This window comes from Babylonia areolata, chromosome 9, assembly GCF_041734735.1.
Source record: "Babylonia areolata isolate BAREFJ2019XMU chromosome 9, ASM4173473v1, whole genome shotgun sequence".
NCBI lineage: Eukaryota > Metazoa > Mollusca > Gastropoda > Neogastropoda > Buccinidae > Babylonia > Babylonia areolata.
This window is the reverse complement of record NC_134884.1, coordinates 10951540-10978916: the sequence shown is the minus strand read 5'-3', so window position 1 is coordinate 10978916 and position 27377 is coordinate 10951540. Positions and strand designations below refer to the sequence as shown.

Here is a 27377-nt window from a genome sequence, read left to right as displayed (position 1 = left end):
GATCCAGGTCTTGCAGCTGGCACTGGTCTTCTGGGGTGACAGTAACGTTGTGGTACATGGAGTCTTCAGTGAATAGTGGACTGACGGGCGCAATAGCCTAGTGGTTAAAGCGTTGGACTTTCAATCTGAGGGTCCGGGGTTCGAATCTCGGTGACGGCGCCTGGTGGGTAAAGGATGGAGATTTTTCCGATCTCCCAGGTCAACATATGTGCAGACCTGCTTGTGCCTGAACCCCCTTCATGTGTATATGCAAGCAGAAAGATCAAATACGCACGTTAAAGATATTGTAATCCATATCAGAGTGGGTTATGGAAACAAGTGCATACCCTGCATGCACACCCCCGAAAGCGGAGTGTGGCTGCTTACATGGCGGGGTAAAGTCATACATGTAAAAGCCCACTCGTGTACATAGTGAATGTGAGAGTTGCAGCCCACGAACGCAGAAGAAGAAGAAGAATAGTGGACTACGGAGTCAACACTGGTGAGCAATATTTTCTTTATTGGTTGATGTTGAGGAGATACAGTGAATGCCCAGCAGAGACCTGGATGACCCCCTACTGGATACGTGCAGGATCAGACTTCCAACCTGTCAACTGACTGAGTGCACCTGGTGAAAAAACTCAATCCACCTACATGTAAGCGTTTAGTGGTTTATGGAAACATAAACATACCCAACACACATGTGCTAAAATGGAGTGTGGAAGTGTTCATGACAGGCTTAAAAAAAATGGAACAAACAACCATTGATATTACATTAGACATACACTTTAGGCTTTGTGAACGAGGTGGTTGCAGTCCATGACCACAAGAAAACCCTACCACAGGCAGAATCTTATGTTTCCACGGAAAGGGACTGGAAATGTTTGGATCCTGAAAAACTTTGCCCCTGAAGCTGGAGAACATCTGAAAATCCATGGGCCAAACATGTAATGAGAATGCTTGCTTCTCACTATTCAAGCATCAGGGATTTGCCATCCATGTTTCTCTTCCTCCAGTTTCTATCTCAAGAAAATGTTCACGGATGAAGGGATCTAAAAAAAGAAAAAGAAAAAAAGTCTTCATTTTAACAAAAATGTGTAACAAGCTCCTACATACTTGCTTTGTCAAAAAAACGTCAAGGGTTGAAGCTGATTTAGTGAAGAAAATTTAAAAACAACTAGGTGAAAGAAAAAATAAGAAGAACCACACTATAATCAGGTAATAGTAATAACTAATGCTTGCCTACGTGCCAGTGTGTGCGTGCACATACACACGCATGTTTGTGTGTAAAAAGAGAGATGGAGAGAGATAGTAAGACTTGATGTGCGTGAGAAGATTTCCATTTGTGTCTGTAAAGAGAGAGGGAGATGACAAGACTTGATGTGTGAGTGAGGTAGTAAGATTTGCATGTGTGTGTGAATCCTGTGTATGTGTGTGTAGACATATCTATGTGTGTGTGTGTGTGTGTGCGTGCGTGCCGCGCACGTATGTGTGCGTAAAAAGAGAGGGAGAGTTCATTGTTCATTGTTGCTCATAGTCTATCCGATCGCGCACGGCCATATCGGGACTGTCAGAGAGGGAGATGGTAAGACTTGATGTGAATGAGTGAGAAGATAAGATTTGCATGTGTATGTGAATGAATTATGTGTGTGTGTGTAAATTCATGCATATATGCATGCGCGTGAGTGTTGTGTATGTCCCTGTGAGTATAAAAAGATCTGCATGTGTGTGTATGACTATGTGTGCGAGTATGTGTGTGGTGTGTGCCACTGTAAGAGGGCAGAGAGAAAGAATAGAGAGAGGTATGGGATTGTTCCTGCCATTCCTTCATCCCATGGCCACACATAAACACACACACTGTTATACAATTGGTAGAAAGCCGAAGGAGTAATGTCAAGCAATACAGAAATACAACCATTAGAAAACGAAGGGAACAGTGACAGAGAAACACATGTACGGATGTCTAAAATGAGTGACACACTGCATACTTGTTTGAACAAAAATATAATATTGTATGCATGTAACGCAAACGCATCTTTGGTCTGTGAAGAACTTTTCCATTTTGAGTGTATCTAATTCAGATCAACATGTGTGTGTGCACCAACAAATGTAGCCAAGGGCATTAAGTGGCATTTTCAAACAGATTCTCTCAAGTATACAGTTTGCTGCATTTTGAATCAAACAAGAATGGAGACAGTTTGGGAAAACAGATCAACATGTGAGCCCAATCAATAGAAAACGAACTCATCACACATACATATATATCCCTTGATTTTCTCGACAGATTTACACTTATCTCAGAATCCATGGCTCTCGGATTAAAATTTATGGAAAAATCTCATCTCTTATTTTATTTAGACAAAATAGGTGTATGTCAAAGCTCACCATTATGATTTATCTATGCTAAGCTGATGTGGAATGCCCAAAAAAACATTTTTCTTCAGCTACATGAACAGAAAGTCATCATTATAAAGAATCAGAATGATGGAAAACAACTTCTATGGAAAAAAAAAAGAGAAATATTCCTACCATGTCTGATATCAAAATGTGGATAATATTTTAAGCTATCAATTTTCACAAGTTTCAGCATCAGACTTAGAAAAGAACATCTTCTGGTTGCAGTAATTATGTGTTTGTAGAAATCTGAGGATTTCAATTTGTTTTCCACATCTGCATTACATTTTCAACCACCATGTGAGTCTACATATGGTTTTCCTGCTTGCAGTCTATTTAGAACTGTGCATTACGGTCCGGTAAACCTATGTATGGATGTAAAAGTCATGATGAACCTTACAGATCCCAAAATATGACAAATACAATTAACGATTTAAATAAGCCACTTCATTCTTTCACCAAAACAAACAAGCAATAATCTAAGAGCAGTACCAAAATGGTGCAGCTCAGCAATGCTGTCTGAAAAGAAAAACATAAAATCACGTTCTTCCAAACTCTTTCTTTATTCATACTTGACTGCCTTAAGCTCTGCCAACTCTGAAAGCAAGTTTCCAAAACACACACTGAAAGTAGAGAAAGGGCACTGATGATATTCACATGAACAGAATTTCTGCACAAAATGTAAGACGAGCCACGCTACTGTAAAATTCAATGAATGATAAAAAACCACGAAGGCTTCAAAGTCATGTGAGTGACAGTCTTCCTTCGTTGTTAACTATTAACATTTATTTGGGCAGTCACAATGATAAAAATTAAATAGCTTAAAATCAAATACAAGATTTGGAATTTAAAATTGTGAAATAAGAAAATGACACAAAAAGGAAAGAAATGTTAGCTGTAAGTGTTATAGAACAACAACAAAAAAGTTTGTTTCATTGGGTCATTGATGTAATTTACACATTAATGTACTAGTGTCATATTTCAGGAATATGTTCTGGGATTAAAAAGAAAAGCCAATGTAAAGCTAGCCACATACACAGACATCATATTAACTGAATTTTTAATACAACATCCAGATCTCAGAGGAAAAGAACAAACCCAAAAACAACAGCCAGTGCTCCACCTCTCCTTTCACACCAGAGTGAGTAGCACCAACCAGACCATGATCGAAATATGCTGGTCTATACAGCTGCTCACTACTTGGACAGATCTGTATTCACATTATCACCCAAAGAGCACATACACACTTATGAGAAGGCACAGGCAAATCACGAAAAAAAAAGTTTTCTGCACACACAAACATATTGTGTCTGTCACCTCTCTTTCACACACACGCATAAAATTTCAATGATTCAAATGTGCAGTGTATGTCTCTCTCTCTCACACAGTTTCAATGAATGACATGCACACAAATACTGAGTACCATAAATATGCCAAGAAAAGAAAAGAAAAAAAAAGGAATCAAAAGTTAATACAAATTCATCATTGCCCTTTATGCACACCTGACACAGAAAAGTGGACATACTGCTTGTATTAGCTATTAAAGGGTGGATGAAATATAGTAGTATGATTAACAAGTGATCAGATAGCTGGAGAAAATGACCTCATTCACTGCCAGAGATGGACTGATGGTGTAGCTGTGAAGACAAAGTAGTGATCAGACATCAACTGCCAAATGTCCCAAAGCTGGATGAATGAACAACTGAAAACTTGTTCATGTTCTCAATGCATAGAAAAAAAAAGGAAGAAAATAGTGCCAAGTTCTGGAAACGACTACCATAATAGAAATAACTGTAATGGTTTGATCAAACTTGGACCAATACAGTGTATCACTTTATCAGTGGGAAATGAAAAACGGTTTGTAAGACAAAAAAATACGGATCTGCATGAGTGCATCTGAATGAACCTACCACAATAACTGTCACCCACCAGCATCTGATACTGCCAGTTTGTCAACAAATACTACTTTTAAGGGAAAAGGGTAGTGGGAAGGGAGGGGAAGATCCAGTTCTTGGTTTCAACACACTTCAGAGTGTTTAATCTGCAATGTTGAACACATATCTGCAACCTAAGGTACTTTTGTCAATCATTTATGCAGTACAAATTATCCACAATTTTGACGGAATGTGAGGAACAAGACTGAATGTAGAGACAATAATATTTCTGATATGTGGACTCAGCAGGGCAACCTTGGGTTAAAACACAAAGCCTATACTCGAATCTCTCCTTGTGTGTTTCCAGTCTGAGGCAAAATGAACTCAGGAAAAAATTAGCACAATTTGTTTCCGCTTTTCTCATGTTTAAGTTTGCAGATTTTGTGGCTTCATGTCATATTTTTCAGAATGCTATTTTGGGAATTGTGATTCTTAAAACAAACAGAGACGCTTTAAATCAGAAGGGCTATGATGGGTCCAGATGTATGCGTGGTGGATAAATCTCCTTATACATTTTTCAAGAAGCACAAAGAAACAGCAACTCTTCCCACTTGTCCTTTTTTCCTTCCATTTGTTTTAAAGCAAAGGACTCATCAAGGATGTTTGTCTAACCCTTATTGAAGGCATTCATCCATACTTCAAGCTGTAACAAATGTGCAACCTACGATTGAACAAGAACATTCTAATTAGATCTGTAACTCTGAACCTCATGGGAATACACACTGCTCAGTTTTGCCTCATTCTCCAGTGTGCACTGAATCCAAGATTTTTATGTCTGTAATATCATAATTAATCACTAAATATACTATGACAGTTCTAAATACAAATCATTACCCAGTATGTTTCAGAACACAGTGATTCACAAAATAGTGAAATGTACCAAATCATATTTGAACCTCAATATTAAAAAAAATAAGTAAACAAATAAAACACCTCCGTAAAATGATAACCCCCCCCCCCCCCCCCACTCCTTAAAGAAATACAAATGAAAAAACAACAAAAAACAAAACCAGGAGATAAAACAGTGAAGATAAGCCCAAAGTGTGAACAAAACAGTGAGTCATGCACTGTGCTGAAACACTTCCTACTGACAGCAGTCCACTTTCATGCACTGTGCTGAAACACTTCCTACTGACAGCAGTCCACTTTCATGCACTGTGCTGAAACACTTCCTACTGACAGCAGTCCACTTTCATGCACTGTGCTGAAACACTTCCCACTGACAGCAGTCCACTTTCATGCACTGTGCTGAAACACTTCCCACTGACAGCAGTCCACTTTCATGCACTGTGCTGAAACACTTCCCACTGACAGCAGTCCACTTTCATGCACTGTGCTGAAACACTTCCCACTGACAGCAGTCCACTTTCATGCACTGTGCTGAAACACTTCCCACTGACAGCAGTCCACTTTCATGCACTGTGCTGAAACACTTCCCACTGACAGCAGTCCACTTTCATGCACTGTGCTGAAACACTTCCCACTGACAGCAGTCCACTTTCAAGCAGAAAGTCTGTTGCAGCCAAAGATGACCTTGTATCAGTTATTCCTGGGTACTCTTACAACCTTTTTTCAAAAATTTTTTTTTTTTTTTTAAGCTAAATCCGTACCACCTCTATTCATAAGACAACTGAACCCGACAGTTGACATTTAAAGCACCAAAGATAGATTTTAAGACAGTCTTCCTTCTTCTGCAACATAACCCAAACCTACTTGCTGGGGGTTTTATAACTGATGTATGCTTGGAATTGATGCATTTCCACTAACCTGCAAACTGACATACATTATTAATATGTGTAATTGATCTCCATGTGCATAGACACATGAACTATGAAAGGTTTTCAGATGTGCACATTCTGTTAACGTTTACCCACCAGTCCCAACTGGGATCAAACCAAGGACCCTAAGACTGACCCTAACATTATACTAAATGCTCCAATCACTCAGTTACTGTGCCTATTGTTTCACTGAGTCATGCTGTAGTCTTTGTATCAATCACTTTTGTGCCTAAAGAAAATAGACTGCTGTTCGGACAAAATAGTGCTATCTCAGCTTGTCACAACAGTGCATTGTGTATTAATGCGTGCTGATGACTAATCATACACACAAACTGGTGAAATGAACAATCCCCCCCCCCCTCCCCACTCTCCCTTCACCCTTTCAAAGTGGTTTAGCAACAACAGTGACAAGAGACAGGGCAACACAACAACGGATACACCCTGATGTCCACTCACTCCCCACCCCTCCTCCCTACACCTCTGCCCCCCTTCCCTCAAACACACGCACAGGTGTCCATGTGCACTACTGGGCAGAAAGCAGAGAGTTCGTGGCCATGAGGAGCAAGCGGATGTCTCTGTTCTGAGGGTGGTAGGTCCTCAGTTTGCCTACAAGCCCTTCCAGCACCACGGGGATGTGTTCCTGGGTCACCGGGTCTTTGGGGTCCAGGATTGTCATTGCCTCCGTCAAATACCTGCACACACCATGTCACCAGTACTGACACCACACCTGACAACCCCTAATACCACACCTGACAACCCCTAACACTGACACCACACCTGACAATCCCTAACACTGACACCGCACTGGACAACTCCTAATACCACACCTGACAACCCCTAACACTGACACCCCAAATGACAACCCTTAACACTGGCACCACACCTGACAACCCCTAACACTGACACCGCACCTGACAACCCCTAACACTGACACCACACCTGACAACCCCTAACACTGACACCACACCTGACACCCCCTAACACCACACCTGATAACCCCTAACACTGACACCACACCTGACACCCCCTAACACTGACACCACACCTGACACCCCCTAACACCACACCTGACAACCCCTAACACTGACACCACACCTGACACCCCCTAACACTGACACCACACCTGACAACCCCTAACACCACACCTGATAACCCCTAACACTGACACCACACCTGACAACCCCTAACACTGACACCACACCTGACAACCCCTAACACTGGCACCACACCTGACAACCTCTAACACTGACACTGCACCTGACACCCCCTAACACTGACACCGCACCTGACAACCCCTAACACTGACACCACACCTGACAACCCCTAACACCAAACCTGACAACCCCTAACACTGACACCACACCTGACAACCCCTAACACCTAACCTGACAACCCCTAACACTGACACCACACCTGACAACCCCTAACACTGACACCACACCTGACAACCCCTAACACTGACACCACACCTGACAACCCCTAACACCAAACCTGACAACCCCTAACACTGACACCGCACCTGACACCCCCTAACACCACACCTGATAACCCCTAATACTGACACCACACCTGACAACCCTTAACACCAAACCTGACAACCCCTAACACTGACACCACACACGACAACCTCTAACACTGACACCACACCTGACAACCTCTAATACTAACACCATACCTGACAACCCCGAACACTGACACCACACCTGACAACCTCTAATACTAACACCATACCTGACAACCCTAACTACACATCACAGCAGTATTTTCATTTACAGAGAGCAGCAAAAGTTTGCAGCACCAACTCTTGCTATACCAAAGCAATAATGTTAAAGAATATGCAATACATTTCTCATCAATATAATGCAATCAAAGTACAAAGCGAAAAGACCAGTTTATTAAATGCAGAGGTGCAAATGAGTTCATGGGGTTTGGGGAGCTGGAAGGAGAAGTTTTACGAAATATGAAAATCTTACACATTTCACATAAGAAAAAAACAGAGCTAAGTACATCAAATCATATCTTTTGCTCACCACAACACTGTGAGAATAAGATGCTGAAGGTGTTTCAAAACTAGAAAAATAATTGCAACTTGTAAACAATCTTTACAGCCAATGTGTCATTACACAATAGCTACTCTGCGTTATACCAGTCACACTGAAATATAAAAAAGCAAACATTTCAGTTTTAAACAATCGTAAAAACAGTATTCAATTTTGAATAGTCAAGAGTTTAAAAAACATGCAGTCCCCCACCACCCCCACCCCACAAAAAGAATAAGAGAAAACTGATCAAACACTATAAAAACTGCTGTTCAAAATGTAAAACTGAGGACTGGAAGGAATTTTTATCTTAAAAGATACATTATAATGCTAACATTACAAGAGACAACAAAGCAGTTTACATAAAAGAATGGACTGCTGCAGGGATAACTAACATCTTCAATTTGAAGGGTGTAAATGGAAATCTTTCTTCTGATGTGTTGAATAAAGATATGCTACCGAAAAAAAGAAAAGAAAAAAAGACACTACTGTCATAAGAACAAACTTCTTAACATTTACTGAAATTATTAGAGCAGTCAGAAAATATTAAGAAAGATTTATTTACATGCAAAATACAAATAACGGGGCTGATCAAGAAAACAAAGCATGGTGTCATACCCGAAAGGGCAACAAGGCAGTAAAGACCATATGACTTAAATCTGAAACTATTCCCACAGCTGTGAGAAAATGGAATACCCTATACACAGAACTTGAGTGGAAAAACGTCTTTCTTCATCCTATCCAAATAACAACATACACATACACACAGCATGCACACACACATACATACATACACACACACACACTGTCTCTCTCTGTCTCTCACTTTGTGTGTGTGTGTGTGTGATAGTTTATGAAGACAAATTAAATAGTTTCAGACAGCTTGTTTTGGGTGGTTGTTTTTTGTTTTTTCCCCCAAACAATCCTTTGAAATTTCACCCCTAACCCCCCCACCATCCCCTCAACTTCTAGACAGAAGGCCACGATAACTGTCAGATTTTAGACCTATATTAATCATTGTTCTTGTGTGTGTATATATGTGTGTGTGTGTGTGTGTGTGTGTGTGTGTGTTCAGGTTTGGTGCTTTGGTGCATTAATGTTTCTGGAAGCCATCCTGGTAAGTGAATGTTCCACCAAATTGCCCTACTGGACAAGAGAAAAACAGTAAATGTTGATCCCAGCCAACAGAATCTTACTTGGACCTGTCAATTCCTGACACTGTCTCACAGTGCAAACACTGGCATTACTTTTCAACTCTGCATGTTGCTGTTACAGTGAAGGTTAAAAAATAAAGAAGATATGATACAATAAATACAATACTATTACAATACATCTTTATTAATCTGACTGGAAATTACATGTGCGTTCAAAGGCTCGTCACTCACACCAATTGGTCTCTCAGCCGAAAGTTAAGTCTAACATATATATGAACGTTGCAAAATTTTGACTTAAAAGTGAAAAGATTGAATTAAAATATGAAGTGATAAAAACTTAACAGCTTGCTTTATAAAACAGTAATTGAGTAAGAGAACTTGTAAATGTATTTAAAGAAAACTAAGAATACCTACTCTTGAGTTGGTTCTGTATGGTCAAATGGGCTAAACTGAAATCATTAGTACTAACAGTGATAATATTAATGTGAAAACTGTAATAGATAAATAATACAGGCATATATGAGGAAGCTGAATCACAGCCTTGGACATGTTTGCTTGGTACACTATTTTGAGGAAGAGTACACCAATTTTGACAAGAATACAACAAATATAAATATAAAGTAAACAGGTCTGAAAATATGGACGAGTGTTGCCAGGGTGAACTTGAACTGAAAGGACAGGCACACAGTTCTCCTAACTGCTCTCGTAAACGGCAGATTTCACCTCCCCAGAACTCACTGAAGCAGTGACAGAGAACTATGGTGGTGACAAACTATTGGGAATCGAATATTTTAGCAGTGATAATGAAGAAAATCAACCTGTGCTAGTGGAAAAGCAAGTATGCATATGGGATGTGGTGTCTGGTGGAAGGAAGCAAGAGGAGCGAGTGAGGGGTGTAGTCAAGTCAGGGGATAAGAAGGAAAGGAGGAAAATTGAGGTAATGTCTGTGTTGACTAGATTTATTTTATTTTTTTATGAATATGATTCTACAGAATGGCAGTTTCCTTTTTTATCAGCACACCGGACCTTAACACTGAGATGAGGGGCAGTGAGAGGTGAGAGACAGAGAAACATGGAGAGAGAGACAGAGACTTGGGAAAAGAGAGAGAGAGAGAGAGAGAGAGAGAGAGAGAGAGAGAGAGAGATCGCAGTCAAAGTACAGAAGGGAGGGAGGGTGGTGAGGGAACCAGGATAGCACTGTAGTGATTTTGACAGCTCTGCCAGTGTGAATGGAAGGGTGAGGGGCAGGTGGAGGAAGGTTGGGAAAGGAGGAAGTTGGGCACACCATTCAGTATGTAGCTCTCTTGAACTGACTACAGACAGGTCTCACTGGCCATCAATTAGCTGACACAAACAGGTAGGTGCTTTTTTTCTCTTCTCCTCTAGAAAACAAGATGTTCCGTTATGACAAAAACCTAAAAACTGAAAACCGTCTCAGGCCAGAAGAGTTGCACCCATGTAGATTTCAGAATATTAACTGCAAAATTATTCATCAATTAGTGTAAAGTACAAGGCACAACACCTACACTGGACCATTTATTAATTGTTTGAAAATAAGATTCTGGTTAGAAAAATACTTATCTCTTGGGAAATATCAACAGTTCTGTTTAGCATGGCAGTTATATGTGCCCTTGATTACTTAAGCAATCAGCTGATAATCAGGGAGTGAGAACAGAACAGCATATTCCCTCTCTTTGCAATGCAACATGTAATGTCATATTTCATTTGTATGATAATGAATATGCCTTGATTTGTAGCTGAAGAACACAGCAAGATTCAGCCAGTTTGAAACAAAAATATACACTTTGACTTGTGACTTAACTCTGCAGGATCCTGAACTCACTCGCTGCCATTGTCCGCATGTGCGGATGCCGTCGGATGAAGCAGAAGATGCCAATGTCCGCATATGTGGATTTGGATTTTGTAAATTCGCGCTGATGGAGTGACATGTCGGATACAAAACTCAAAAGCAGAGGTGATTCTTAAGTTATCTCTGGCCAACTTTTCATTCACACACACTGCATGTGTGTAATGACATGCTCATTAGCAGCTGACAACGAAGCATACCCTCGGTCAGCTCTGCAAGTTGTTTGACAAGATGGCGTCGTGTTGAAGTGCTTGACATGGTAGGAGAGGTCAAATGCAACACAGCATTGCTTTGGAAATGATCCAAACTGAAGGCTCCGATGTTGAAGGAGATAATGTTGATTTGTTGGACAGAGATTTTGAACCATATCCCGATGAACTAGAAACAGATTCAGCCGCTGAAGAGGGTGTTTACAGTGGAGAGGAAAGTGAGTCCTGAACATGTGCCAGCTGACCGACACTGACAACGAAATCACTGAGGAAACAGACGACTTTGCTGGTGTTTTTACCAGTGATTGGACTGAAAATGATGAGTGTGTATGTGTTATATATATATATATATATATATATATATATATGTGTGTGTGTGTGTGTGTGTGTGTGTGTGTGTGTGTGTAAGAAAGAAAACAGTGCCACATGCTCAGGTGTACAACTGGTGTGTGTGTGTGTGTGTGTGTGTGATTGCATGCATATGTTTACTTATTTTCTGTTTTACAATAACATGGAGTTTATTTGTTGAACAAGGTGCTATAGAAATGACAGTAATAGTTCTAATACTGATGATACTGTCATTATTGTTTGTAATATTATAAAAAAAAAAATCAAAAAAAATCTAAGGTGGTTTTCTTTGACTACATGTAAAAAACTTACATTATGCTTCCATTCACATAAATATTTAGAATAAACAGGAGGAGTTTGTATTATACTCCATGTTTGGTGTTAAATATACTTACCATGTCAAACTGATGCAAACTAGGCCTGTTGGTTTGCTCTGCTTGGCCAAATTTCGCGCGGCTAACAGTGAAAAGACGGGCCCACCCGCTCTCAGCCAATCAAACGCCTCTAAAAACTATAAGCGCTTAATCATTCCGTGGCCATGAACAAAAATGCCCCATGAGAACCACGGCGGAGACACGGGGACGGACGGGCGGGCATTCGAGTTTGACATGGTAAGTATATTTAACACCAAACATGGAGTATAATACAAACTCCTCCTTTTGGTGTCATATACTGTACCATGTCAAACTGATGCAGAATTTAAAGCAAATGGAGGAGGGCAACGCCTACTGGTTCATATGGGGAGCCCTTGTAACTGAGACGGCAGTGTTAGCCGCGACAAAGGAAATCCCCTTGGAACCGTCAGCCCTGGTCATACGGAAATTCTTGAGGTAGAAGTTGATGAAGGGATTCTCAGACCGCCAGAAGGCTGCCTCCTAGACATGCTGCGTTGGCACTGAGTGCTGGAAAGCAGCCGAAGTAGCTATGGCCCGCACTTCGTGTGCTCTGGGATGAAGACAGCTGATATCCCTGTGTGCATAAGAGTAGGCTCTACGAATGACTTGGGAAACCCAGCGGGAAATGGTGCCTGCAGCGATGTAAATAATTTAAACATCAATAAGAAGAAAGAGTTAGACCTGCATGATCATTTGTGTGCGTGTATGGTTGCAGGTCATGTTGCTGTGCTGAAGTGGCAGGACAAAAAGCCAGTTCACGTGCTGACAACAGTCATGCTGCCAACCACCATGGTCAGTGTCACAACACGACACTGTCCTGAAAGACAGAAGCCAGCTGCAGTACAAGACTACATCACCAACATGGCTGGAATGGACATGAGTGACCAGCTACCACAGGTGCAAGGTCTGTGAAGACCTGTTCAAGCGCCACAACACACCAAGATGCCAAACTGCCAACCGGTGTCCAAAATGTGGAGTTCCACTGTGTGTGAAGCTGTGCCCAGGACTCAACATCACCTGCCATGAGCTTTTTCACTCCAGACAAGACTTTTGTCAGTGATAACACATCAGGTTTTTGTGTACAGTGAACTCCTCTTTTTTTACAGAGACAATATTTTTTTGTGTGTGAATGAATTTCAACTTTCTCCACCACCTGTTCATACTTCATTGCATATACTAGGTCTTCAGTTCCTCAAATAGTGTTAGGATGTTGTAAGCTGTTCAAGGACACTTGGTATACCTTTCTGATGGGTGCAAAAATGCTACAATATATACAAAAAATGGATACCCGATCAACAACAAGATGGTGAGTAAATAATTTAATTTTTTGCACAAATATGAAAACAACATTCACTGAATACACATACTAAATTTCAGTTGTCTGGGTGTTTGTTTTTTTGAGATTTTTTTTCCCATCCTATACAAACCCTGGGTTTTCTGGGATTCGCAAGGGCAAAAACTCTTGGCATGGAGTGAGTTAACATATTAATAAATGATTATGTAAGTTCTGTTCTGGAATAGATGTTATCTATGTATTCCTGATGTTATCTGTGCATTCTTGAAGTATTCCTGATGTTGTCCTGTATTATCAATGTTTGTTCACTGAAAAATCGATGACAAAACAACGACAAAAACAACAACAGCAACCTGATCAACCACAGTCACACCAACCACAGATGGAAACAAAGGATAATGACAAAAGGCAGATGGCCACAACCACCAGGATCCCCATGACTGACCTGATCTTGGTGGTGGTGGAGGAGGACAACTCTGCAGACAGCTGTTGAATGAGTGACAGCAGAACGGGCTGACTGAGCAGGCAGGGTGTGGAGCCAAACAACTCTCCAGGGTCCACCAACTCACACACATACAGCACCAGTTCCAGGTTTGACGCTGACAGAGCCTGCACACCAAACACATACTTTACAAACATATTGTTGGACCAGAAAAAAAAGAGAGAGAAAGTTATGTACCTTCTTCAGTTTGGTGAACAAGGAAACAAAAAAGCCAGTACCAAACGACTGATATGATTTCAGTTGCAAAGGAGGACAACTCGGCAGCCATTTGCTGGATGACTGAAACGACAGTGGCAACAGAATCAGATCAGTCATTCGAAACTTGCTGTGTGCTTCCATATTCTTGTGAATGCACAGATGTGTCTAAGTGTGAGTGGGTGTAAGACAAAGCATGTATGTGTGCACAAGTTGGCATCATTTTTTATCCCCTCCCACCTTTGAAGCTGTACATGTCCCTTTTTCTCTGTTTGTTTAAGTGAACCCCCTGCTCCCCCTTCTTCCCTCAATATACTCAATGACAGCCACACAGACAAGACAAATGTCAAGGCAACTCATCACAGCTGACTACAAGCCACTGACCAGCTGAAATGCTTTGTCGTGCTTGCCCCTGTTGACCAGCTGTTTGATCTGTTCCTGCAGTGACTGTATGGTGTTCAGGTCAGTAGGGTGTGACCCGGGAATAGGTGTGGCCGCTCCGGACCGCAGGTAGGAGGCCAAACTGTCTGTCATTTTGTTCCCCTGTTCCCTCAGAGCTGTCCCCACTTCCTCACGGATCGTTGATCTCAGTCCCCCAATCAGCTGCTCTTGAAAACTGCCAAGCAGACGCACTGTATAGGACACCAAGTTTCTTTCCACCAAAGTATGACACTCAAGATACTCTTTAAACTGGACATGCACACATCATGTATCTTTTCTTATGATTCAAGTTCTTCATTCAGCTGCTCTTGAAATGTACATACACTTAAATCTTTCATCCATGTTTGTATCCACTACCTGAAGAAGACAATCAAAATCTGCTATCTGAAGAAAAATGTAATATTTCTAAAATCTTTCCACTCAACATCAGCTGTCTGGAGACAAACCTAAACAATTCTAAAATCTTTCCAAACTGATTGCGAATTGCAAAAGCGTCCAGAATTCAGTGACCAGTAGTGAGTCATGAGGTGATGAATGTGAGTTACCTGGTGAACGATGTTTTGATCTGATGGCTGATCTCATGGCGCATGGACTGGGCCAGCTGTTCGTGGATGTGCTGGCTCTGCTGCTGGAAGGACCCCACCATGCTGGTCAGCTGCTGGATCAGAGGGTCCTGCCCTGACTCATGCTCCTGACGAACCTTCTCCAGCTGTTTACGTAGGTGGTTGAAGTCTGTTGTCACACAATGCAAACACACACACACATCTACTATCTTCCATTCTGAGGTTTTTCATGATGCTTTACAATATCACTGACTGTTCCAGAATGAAATATGAAATGAGACTAAATTGCTTATGCGCTGAAACTTTGCTGCACAGAATGCAGCAGTTAGGAAAAGAACTGTTGTTCTAAAGAGCACAGAATGGTTTTTAACGTGATGGAGTCTCCCACTGGACCGACGGACGAGTAGGCAGGTAGGCTTATCTGTCAGTGTGTGTCCTCATATGGGAGAAGAGGCTGATTTTGGATGCGCAGCACTTCCCACAGGTGTTGCAAGGGAAAACATCTTCAGAAGTTGAGCCCTGCTTCCTTTGCTCACGCTTCTCCTTAATGGCCAGCATTCTCTTGTTTTCAAATGTCTTTATGCCACTAGAGCACAGCATCCTCCAGCGAGAGCGGTCAAGGGCATCAGTTTCCCAGGAAGCAATGTCTATGTCACAGGCTTTGAGGTTTGTCTTCAAGGTGTCCTTGAAGCGCTTGCAGGGTCTTCCAAGTTCGCGGTGGCCTTCCTTCAGCTGGCCATACAAGAGCATCTTCGGGATCCTGCTGTCTGTCATGTGGACAACGTGTCCTGTCCAGCGTAGCCAGCACTGGATCAGTAGGCATTCGATGCTGGACAGGCCACTCCTCTCTAGGACCTGGAGGCTGGTGACCCTGTCTTGCCACTTTATGTCAAGGATCTTTCATAGGCATCTCTGGTGAAACTGCCCAAGTTCTTGAATGTGACGGCGATACGTTGTCCATGTTTCACTGCAGTACAACAAGGTGGTCAGCACAATAGCTCTGTAGGTTTTGATTTTGGTGCTGAGCCTGATGCCTTTGTTGTTCCACAGCCTGTTGTTCAGTCTGCCAAAGGCGAGCTGGCCTTGGCGATGCGCAGCATCACTACTGCATCAAGGGCTCCATTGCTGCATAGGGTGCTGCTCAGGTAGCAAAACTTGTTGAATGACTTGATCTCTGTATCATCGATCTTGATTGCAGGTGGGGGGAAGGCACTGGCATTCTGTGAGCTAGCTGGTTGGTGTATGGACTCGGTCTTGCTGAGGCTGATGGTGAGTCCAAAGCTCTTGCAGAGGTTGAGAACCTGTCCATAATGAACTGCATGTCCTCATGGGTGTGTGCAGCAAGTGCGCAGTCTTCAGCGAAGAGGAACTCTCTCAACAGTGCCTCAAATACCCTGGACCTGGCGTGGAGTCGCCACAAGTTGAAAAGTTTGCCATCTGTGCGAAACTGAATCAGCATGGCAGAGAACAGTGTGGGTGCCAGGATGCAGCCCTGCTTTACTCCATTTACCACAGGGAACGGATCTGGTATGTCAGTATTTTCCTGTACTCTCGCCTGCATGCCATCATGGAATGACGCAATCAGCTGGATTAGGCTCTCTGGGCAGCCGAACTTTAGGAGTATCTTCCACAGACCACGGCGGTTCACCGTGTCGAAGGCCTTAGTCAGGTCTACAAAGACCATGTGGAGCTCCTTGTTCTGCTCACGGCACTTCTCTTGCATCTGGCGTACAGCAAACACCATGCCACATGTTCCCCTGCCAAAGCGGAAGCCGCACTGTGCTTCAGGGATGACTGTGTTGGAGACATGGTCAACCAGTCTGTTCAGTATGATGCGGGCGAAGATCTTGCCGCGATGCAGAGGAGAGAGATTCCACGGTGGTTATCGCAGGATGTTTTGTCTCCCTTCTGTTTGTAAATGTGGACAATTGAAGCATCCTTGAAATCCTGGGGGACCTCCCCTCTCTCCCAGATAGATGGAACAGGGCAGTCAGCTTGTCTGTCAGCACCTCGCCTCCATACTTGTAGATGTCAGCCTGGATTCCATCCACTCCTGGTGCTTTTCCTGATGTAGTCAGCTTCAGGGCCTTCTGGGTCTCAGCCTTGGTGGGAGGGGCAGCTAGCGAGTCACTGACTGGTAGCTGTGGGAGGGCTGCAATTACCTTGTCAGATACGGACGAGTCCCTGTTGAGGAGTGTGCTGAAGTGCTCTGCCCAGCGGTCAAGGATGTCTTTCTTGTCTGTCAGGAAGGTGGTCTGTGTACACAGCATCTCCAAAGGTGCTCCATACCTCTTCTACATCAGCTGATGCAGGAATGTCTTGGAGAGCTGCTTGGATTTGCTGCTGCAGCACGTCCTTGGTGACAGGGAGGCGGTGGATGTTCAGCTTCCTAGGGGGTTTCTGCCTGGCTGGTTGGAGCTTGCGTGCAAGTCTGATGTTCATCTTGCTGCGCACAAGGCGATGGTCCAATCAACAGACTGCTCCTCTCATGCAGCGTGTAATGGAAACATCACCTCTGTCCCTCTGCCGGACAATCACATAGTCCAGCATGTGCCATTACTTGGAGCGGGGGTGCATCCATGTGTTACTTGTCCGCTTGTTGGAAGAGGGTGTTGATGATGGTCAGTCCATGCTGCGCGCAGAGCAAGAGCAAAAGCAGTCCGTTGGAGCTGCACTTGCCAGTGTCGTGCTGTCCCAGGACTTTTGGCCATGAGGAGAAGTCCACGCCAACGCGGGCACTGAAATCTCCAAGGATGATCAGTCCGTCCTTTCTGTCTACTGCTGAGCTCCTCGTAGAAAGCTTCTTAGATGTCATCAGGGTTGTGCAAGTTTGGTTTGTATGGCAAAGCCCATGCCTGAAGTTCTTGGGGTGCCATCTGGCTTCCCAATGCAGTAGAAGGTGTATAGCCCCCTTCAACTTCATCCAGCTGGGTTTCACCTGCAAACCTGGTTTCGCTCAGGGCTGCTATGTCCACCTGGTAGCGATCAAGCATTCTAGCAATGAGCGTTGTGCGCCTTTCTGGTCTGTCGTCTCTGTCTAAAAGGGTGCAAACATTCCAGGCACCCAGAGTCTGGGCTTGATTTCTGGTTCTTTTCTTCTGTTTTCGACCGCTAGTGTGATGTCCAAGTAGGTACGGTTTCCTACTAGGTATGAAGCAGGCTTTGTTTAGGGATCCTTTTATCTCCCCTTCCCTATGTGGGGAGAGCAGTGCTGTCCCTGAAAAGGGCTGCTCTGACACTGTGGGAGGATACGGGTGCTGCATCTGCCCCAGTCTACGGCGGACGACCATCACCCCACAGCCACCTGCGTGCAGAGTCGTGACTAGGAACTGCCAGCAGCATCCTCTGCCTGTCCCAGTTACCACTTCTCCATCGCTGCAGGGCTTGGGAAAGCTGGGTGTTGAAGGGCTAGCTTGTTCTGACATTAGCCTGGTTGCCTGACCAGCACAGGTGACTTTTTTTTTTAGTGAAGAGGAGTTGTGCAGTCTCTTCCCCACTCTCTCGCCTACCGAAACTCACAGTCCCACAGGTGCAGACACTGCCATGTGGAGAACGGCTTTGGCAGGTGCAGGTTTTTTCTTCGGAGTTCCATCTCCTAGGAGGACTTCCAGCCAAGGATAAGAGCTCCCCCTGCCTTTTGGTCATCCTCTTCTGCCTTCACAGCTGTTGGGAAAGGTTACCTCCTCCGCCTGGTCCGTCGTTGGGAGACTTCACATGCGGCAGGTAGTACTGGGTTACATTGTACCAGTAGCAAAGGTTATGCCCCTGACCTGACAGATGGTTTTTAACATATTTACCTTGTGATGGCTTTCCCTCATGAAACACACCCTAAGTATGTTCAGTATTAGCCATTGTGCTATACAAATGAACCTGTCTCAAGAAATCAGAAAACACAATAAAATTTAGAAGTGAAAATAAATTATAAAGTTCCTTTTGGTTTTTCAGTCTTACACATTTAGAACCTGAAAAATATGAGCCTTCTGCAGGCACACACCTGGTCTAGACTAGAGTTCAAAAGTGCTTGATGATCACTGAGTTTCAGATCTTATTGTCAGTTGACAAGCCATGGTAATACCCAAGGCAACAGTATAATTTGAAAATTTCGTCAAAATAAATCAGTGCTTCTCAGTACAATTTTTTTTACTCCTGCTAGGGAAAGCCATAAAGGGTGAACAGTGAACATAGCCATGTACAACCCAACTGTTGTCCTATTCAAAACACATGAGAGCTCCACAATCCTGGAGAAAAGTCATGATCTACTCCCTTGGCTGTGTGAGCAATACTGGACAGCCTTCTGTAATCAGGTTTTTGAATAATGAAGATCATCAGTATTAGAAATGATCATGACTAAAAAAAAAAAAAAGAAAAAAAGTTCAATCTTATATTAACATGGCAGAAAATCAAAAAACTGAAAAGTCGGGGTCCAGGTGGGAAACATGGGCAGAGCCCTGTTAGCGGAGGGAAGAAGGGGGGAGGAACTGAGAGGGGCGTGGAGGGCATGCCCCCCTAAGCTGAACCAAAAAGATGGTTTAAAACACATTCGGAAGGATCTCCAGCAATAAAATTTTTAAAACAAATTCATTTAAACAAAAAAAGAATTTAACAAGGTGCATGGTAAATCACTGCATTGGTACATCTATAATATGACACATATAAACTGAAAAACAACCCAAACATGAAGTTTATTAAGATCTTAAATGGTGTGCATGCAAGTGTATTGCTTTCAAATTTCAATGCAAGTGTGTGTGTGTGTGTGTGTGTGTGTGTGTGTGTGTGTGTGTGTGTGTGTGTGTGTGTGTGACTCTGTGTGTGTGTGTGTGTGTGTGTGTGTGTGTGACTCTGTGTGTGTGTGTGTGTGTGTGTGTGTGTGTGTGTGTGTTCCATCCAACCTGTGTGCTGAGAGGGAGGGAGAGAGAGAGAGAGAGAGAGAGAGAGAGACAGAGAGAGAGAGAGAGACAGACAGACAGAGAGACAGACAGACAGACAGACAGACAGAGGGGGGGAGGCAGCAGGCAAGAGTGCAGGTTTGTATGTGTTCATGTATGTGCATTGCTTTCAATACAACTCTGTGTGTGTTAAACTCATTTCTGCATGTGTGTGTGTGTGTGTGTGTGTGTGTGTGTGTGTGTTTTCAATAGAGAGAGAAGGGGTGGGGGAAACATGGGAGAAAAGAGTGCAAGTTTGTATGTGTGCATGTATACAGTGTGTGTATTGCTTTTTATTCAACTCTGTTTTAAACTCTCTCTGTGAGTGAGTGAGCGAGCGTGCGTGCGTGTGTGTTCTGTTGTCTGTTTTCAATACAACTCTTTGTATCTGTTTGTCTGTCTCTCTTTCTGTTTTCAATACATGTGTGTGTGTGTGTGTGTGTGTGTGTGTGTTCAATGCAACAAATGTGTGTAAGTGGGAAAGAGAGAGAGAGTGAGAGAGAGAGAGACCGACAGAAAGACACAGACAGACAGACAGACAAAGAGAGACAGACAGAGGGACAGTCAGATGGTCCGTTATTTTATGTAAATCTGAAAACAGATTTTCGTGCCAAGAAGGAAGAGTTGCACACGTGTATTAAAAACAAAATCATCCCAAGATTTTTTGCTTCAGTCATATTATCATACATCTACCATTAACGAAAACAGCAGTGACAGTCACACGCAAAACAGTTTAAAAACTAACATTCTGAGGTGCCCTGTTGGTAGAGGGCATTCATCTGTGTCATCATATTGTCTGCTGTGAGAGTGAAGGAAGGGATGATGCGGCTTTCAATCAGGTCCCTCATCATCCCCTGACCTTGGCTGTGGAGCGCGTTGCTGGTTGCCTGGCTAATTGCGTCTGTTGTTTGCTGCCCACATCACACACAGTAAACACTATACTGCCTGGCTAATTGCCTCTGTTGTTTGCTGCCCACATCACATTATACAAGTACAACCCTGAGGAGGTCAGCAACGACAAGGCCATGTGTCTATGGAGAGGCACGCTGCATTCTGGGTCTACATACAGGACAAGCCAGTCATGTGGGGACTGAAGATGTACATGTTGTCATATGCAAAGAGGTAGCAACAGGAGCATCACACCAAGAACTAAATTAGAAAAAAACAAAAGAAAAAAAAACACAATAATATGCAAACAATGAAAATTAACCTCTGCGCTGTTCCAGGCTTTTGAGTGTTCCACACAGCCGAGGACTTAATCAAAGAATATTGCAGCAGAAATATCTAAACACATGTATAGATTTTTTTTCTCCAAGTGATGTATCTGTACGATTTTGTGATGCATATTCCTCTACTGAAGTGACTTTTTAATAATTTTTTTTCAGTTTGTAGTGGAAGATATGACTTCACTGATTCATGAGAATCAGATGACTTTAGTGACAAAATCATTTCATTATTCAAAATGGATCAGCTGAGGATATTATATACCCACCAAGCACAGAATACCTGTTTTTTGTTGTTGCTTTTTGTTTTTTGGGGGTGTCAGGGGTTCAGTATTTAGTCATATTTTGAATTAAAAACAGAAAAGAAAAAGAGAATGGAAGCATTTATGAATAAAACTTTTGAAAAGTAAAAAAGAAGAAATATGACACTTTTACAGAAAAAAACCATTAGTCAATTAGACGACATCTCCTCTGTGTTATTAACATGCAACCGAAAAAAACAACCACCAAACAAACAAAAAAACCAAAAAAACCCACCCCAAAAAAAAACAAAAAAACACACACACTTTAACAAATTCTGCTTTTAATTTTAAGCAACAGAAAGGCACCTTTTGAGAGCATGCCGTCAGAAACATTGCAGACCAAATGCTAACTGCAGATCCAGTTTATATTATGTGGTGGCTTCCAACTCTCTAATTTGAATGGAAAAATTTATAGTCAACTTACTGGAGAGTTACTAAGATGCTGATAGTATGAACTGTATCTAAAACAAATATCCCCCACCCCACCCACACATGAAATACACCTGCAAATGTGTAATAAAACTGAATTAAAAAAAAAGAACCAATACATAAACACACACAATGACTATGTTCAGTGCCACAAGGGAAAATGCCTCAGTTTTATACCATTTACTCCCTGCTAACTGTCAACTCACCCGTGAGCGCACAAGTTTACTGATTTGATCTTTGACCACGGTTTCCATAGCAGCCAGTTTCTGAGCAGTGTCCGTATGGAGCTGGGTCTTTATCTGCTCTGCTGCTTTTGACATCACTGAGCACAGAGCAACACAGGACAGAGGTAACAGGAATGGGTAGGTACACACATGTACATGACTAACACACTGGTAATCACTGAGCACAGCGCAACACAGGACAGAGGTAACAGGAATGGGTAGGTACACACATGTACATGACTAGCACACTGGTAATCACTGAGCACAGAGCAACACAGGACAGAGATAACAGGAATGGGTAGGTACACACATGTACATGACTAACACAATGTAAACAGTGTGACAAGCAGAATGTAACCAGTCAAGGATGGGAACTCTTTCCTGATTTATCTGTCACATGATAGTGACCTTTGTCTATGGCACTGGGATGGATTCATCTGTCTTCTCTTTTTTAAAACAAAAATACTGATCAATGAGTTAGAAAGGCAAAATATTAAATTATGCACCCTTCCTTGTGATTCAGGATGATCCCATTGTGCTCTTCTGGTTGGAAGTTTAGTGGACATTCAACAGTAACCTTCTGACTTAAATGCCAGTACCAACACACATCTCACAAAATTTCTCTTCCTTTAAAGCAATTAAAATGATCCTAATTAAACTACATCTTCCTATCGTATAATTTTGTGTACTTACATTAACATGTTTATAATCTGTAATAATCATTTCAATCACAATGCAAGCTGAACCAGATCAGTGCAAGAGAATTTTGTATGAAAAGAAAAGAAACAAGAGAGGCAAGGCCTTCAAGACTCACTTGTGATACACTTAAAAAAAAAAAAAAAAAATCTAATCGTTAAAATGTGTTCTGTATTTGTTATTATAAAGCTTCGGGTTAAAAAAAAAAAGAAGTCCTAACCAGATTCGAACCCCGCGTGTTCGGGTGAGAAGAAACCGTCTTACCCATTACACTATCGTGGCTCCTTAACTGACGTTCTTTTTTTTTTTCTTTTTTTTACCCGGACTTTCTTGGGTCGACCATCGTTTCAAAAATCGTTTCATCGTTCTAAAATTTAATATTTGAACATACTTTTTTAAAGGGCGATAAATCAATTGGCAGTGAGAACACTATTTAAATCATATTATTCTGGTGTATCTTGGGCTTCAAAAAATCTTTAAGGGCAATAAAAAATTCTTTTAAGTCCGCGGTAAAGGAGACGTGGCTATCGCGGCAATCACACTGCAACATTTAGCCGTTTTCTCTAGATCTGCTAACAGTACGAGCAAACTGTCGATTTTTAAATGATTTTAGAAACTCGTGTGTGCTTCGTTTTACCAAAACCTGGTTTAGTGAGAAAGTGTCGAATGAATGTGTTGCGATTGATGGTTTTAACACTCCGTACAGAATGGACAGAGACTGCAAGAAAGTGGGGAAGAAAATGGGTGGTGGCGTGTGCCTGTATGTCAATGAGAAGTGGTGTGACAGTGCGAATGTGTGTGTGAAGAAGCAACTGTGTACACAGGAACTTGAACTCATATCAGTGTCGCTGAGGCCTCGATACCTGCCACGTGAGTTCGGCCGTATTTTCTTGACTGTTGTGTACGCCCCAGTCTTTGACCAGGCATTTGCTGCACGTGCAGGAAGGACGATCGCAGGTGTTGTTCGCGACCTTCAACTCATCTCTGCCGACGCCCCGTGTTTTATTGTTGGAGATTTTAATCATTGTGATTTAAAGAAAGCCTTACCTTCTTTTAAACAATATGTTACCTGCCGGACCAGACTGGACAAGACAATCGATCTGTGTTACGGGAACATTCCTAATGCCTACAAATCTGTTCCCCTTGCACCAGTGGGTGTATCTGATCATGATGTTGTTCATTTAATCCCAGCCTACAGACCAAAGATACAGACAGAGCCGACTGTGAAAAAGAATGTGAAAGTTTGGACGTCAGAGAGTGTGGATGAACTGAGAGAATGTTTTGATTGTACTGATTGGAGTGTGTTGACTGACCCATGTGAGAATGTTCACGAAGCAGCTGATGTTATTACATCTTATATCAGTTTCTGTGAAGACATGATAATTCCGACAAAAATAATTAAACTTTTCCCCAACAACAAACCATGGATCTCAAAGTCTCTCAAAACAATTTTAAACGAGAAAAAGGTAGCGTTTCAGTCAGGGAACAAGAAGGATAGGAAATTGATACAAAAGAAGCTTAGAGGTGAATTATGAAGGGGACAGAGGGAATTCAAGTCAAAAGTAGAGCAACAGTTTCAGACGGGAAGAATGGCAGATGCATGGGATGGGTTAAAAATTATCACTGGAGAAACGAAAAGGAAAACAGTAGCTTGTAAAATGGAAAAGGATGAACAGATTGATTTTTCAAATAAACTGAATGATTTCTACTGTCGCTTTGAAAGGAATGATCTGGGAAGGGAACTGGATAGTGTTATCTCACAGTTGCAGGAAAAGATCAAAGATAGGAACACAGGTGAAGACTTTGAGATCGATGCAAAAGTTGTTGAATCTTTATTTTTAAAACTGAATGTCACGAAGGCAATTGGCCCCGACAATATCTGCGGAAACTTACTGAAAACATGTGCTTCCCAGTTGTGTGACGTGTTCTGTAAAATTTTCAACTGGTCTCTGAAGGACTGCTCTGTCCCCAGCATCTGGAAAAAATCTACTATCTGTCCTATCCCCAAGAAAAAGAACCCAGCCGCACTAAATGATTACCGTCCTGTTGCCCTGACTTCAGTAGTGATGAAATGCTTTGAAAAAATTATTCTCCGACATCTTCTTTCTTTCACTGAACAGCAGCTTGACTCTCTTCAGTTTGCTTATAAAGCACACAGAAGTACTGACGATGCTATCCTAACTCTCCTTCATAATGCTTTCCTTCATTTGAATAACACGGGATCTTTTGTTCGTATCCTTTTTGTTGACTTCTCTTCTGCTTTTAACACAATACAACCTCATCTCCTTGCCCTCAAACTGCTAGGCATGGATGTTGATCCGAAGCTTACTCTTTGGATAATAAGTTTTCTTCTCAATAGAACTCAGTCCGTCCGCTTTCATTCTGCCCACTCTTCTCTAAAATCTACTTCTACTGGTGCACCCCAAGGTACAGTGCTGTCCCCTGTTCTTTTTACACTGTACACAAATGACTGCAGAGGCACGGAGGAAACTCCTGTCATAAAATATTCTGATGATTCAGCAATTGAAGATCTGTCCAACTCTGATGCTATTTATTTCAGTGAAATTAAAAAGTTCTGTTCCTGGTGTGAGAAAAACTATCTGGATCTCAACGTATTGAAAACAAAAGAAATGTTAATAGATTTTCGGAAAGACCCCTTGCCTGTAGCTGACCTTGTTATTGATGGTCAAACAGTGGAGAGGGTCAATGAATATAGATATTTAGGGACCATCTTAGACAATAAGCTAACTTTTGACAGAAATGTTGATTCCATTCATAAGAAATGTCAATCTAGAATTTTTTGTTTACAGAAGCTTAGAAATGTTGGTATAAATTCAAATATTCTTCAAAGTTATTATCGATGTTGTATCGAGTCTGTGCTTACAGTTTCATTTATGTGCTGGTATGGAAGTTTGGGAGTGAGGAGTAAGCGTGTTTTGAACGATGTCATGAGTGTATGCAGTAAAATTGTGGGAGTGAAACAAGCTAGTATGCAAGAGCTGTATGAAAGTCGAGTGGTTAAAAAAAGCAGGCAGATAGCAACTGACGACACCCATATTTTAGCAAAGTATTATGAGCTATTGCCATCAGGACAACGCTACAGAACTTTTAAGTTGAAATCCAGAGCTCTGAAGACTTTTATTCCACGTTCAATCCACCTTTTAAATTCTTGAGAACTGTGTGTGTGTGTGCGCGCGCGCACTCTCATGTGAGACGTGTGAAAGTCCGTACATGATAGGCTGTACCTTGTTCTAGTTGTGGGGGTGTGTGTGTGTGTGTGTGTGTGTGTGTGTGTGTGTGTGTGTTTACTGAGCTTAAAACGTGACAATTGGTTATAATGAATGTGCAATATGTAGGAAGAATAATGTGCAATATGCAGGATGAATGTACAATGAATATGTCTAATGCTAACGTCCATATTCTAAATATATTTCTGTTTAATAATTACGATGTAATAATTAATTGCAATGTTTTTAAAAGTGAATATGTGAAATGCTTTTATTTGAGAAAATATGTTTATTACTCTTGTTTGATCAAGTTATCCACGTGTGTGTGTCTGTGGGGGGAGGGGGGGGGGGTGCGGTGCGGGTGTGTGCTGATTATCTGGTTGTGGTTTTCCGCAATTCATCTTTATTCTTATCTTATCTGTCTATTATAATCAATGTGCAGTATAGTAGGCTATGTTTATAATTATATTCAAATAATGTTTCTTAATTCTTTCTGTTTTTACATTAAGAATACTAGTTATTACCTGCAGTGTGTGGATGTATGTATGAAACGATGTACGTGATATTTTTTACATTTGTATCTTCGTAATATTTGTTGGGGCTGTTGTTGGCTTTTACAGTTATGGTCCCCATGTTGTTTACTTGTCTATGTTGTGATAATGCACCTGACCAAATTTCTCCAGTTGGAGATAATAAAGTTATTCTTATCTTATCTTATCTTATCTTATCTAGATAGATCTACAAGTTTAGTTACACCCACCGGGAATGTAGTATGACATGGTCGATTCAATTTCTCTTTTATGTTCATTCTAGTTTTATAGTTTTAAAGTTGATATGAAAATTTAGTATTTTGTTAAACTAATAACATGTAGAGCCAAGTACAAGTACTTCTAAACGTCGTAAGAAGTGAAAAGGACTTCAGTTTGAGAAAAGTCAAGACTGGAAATTTTTTTGTTCATCGTGATCAATTCAAGGGTATCAACTCGCATGGTTTACAATTTTTAACTGTGAATTCCGACGGATTCTGTGGATATTTTTATGGCAGTTTGGGGCATAATCCAGTAACTGATGAGGCGTTCACAAATCTTTCTCTGAATAAATATTTAACGGTCTCCTTCTCCAACTTTCCATCACATGTTATCGTGTATTGTTGATTGAATATAGGACTGAACGGGCAGGTCAACAACTTGAAACAAAATGGCGTTGTTCGCGTTCGCGAAGAATATGAGCTCACGCTTTGAATGTGTATAAATATGTGT

General features: G+C 41.8%; 1 protein-coding gene across 1 annotated transcript in view; it reads right to left on the bottom strand.

The window, feature by feature from the left end:
• Positions 1–500: 500 nt before the first annotated feature.
• Positions 501–27377, bottom strand: part of LOC143286053 (enhancer of mRNA-decapping protein 4-like) — a 96716-nt gene continuing 69839 nt past the window's right edge. The window contains exons 23-28 of the mRNA XM_076593592.1: positions 22178–22293; positions 20763–20928; positions 15075–15261; positions 14473–14704; positions 13837–14000; positions 501–6777 (exon numbers count right to left, since the gene is read on the bottom strand). Coding sequence (XP_076449707.1) covers positions 6609–6777; positions 13837–14000; positions 14473–14704; positions 15075–15261; positions 20763–20928; positions 22178–22293 — 1034 coding nt within the window. The 3' untranslated portion in view covers positions 501–6608. The remainder of the gene's footprint in view (positions 6778–13836; positions 14001–14472; positions 14705–15074; positions 15262–20762; positions 20929–22177; positions 22294–27377) is intronic.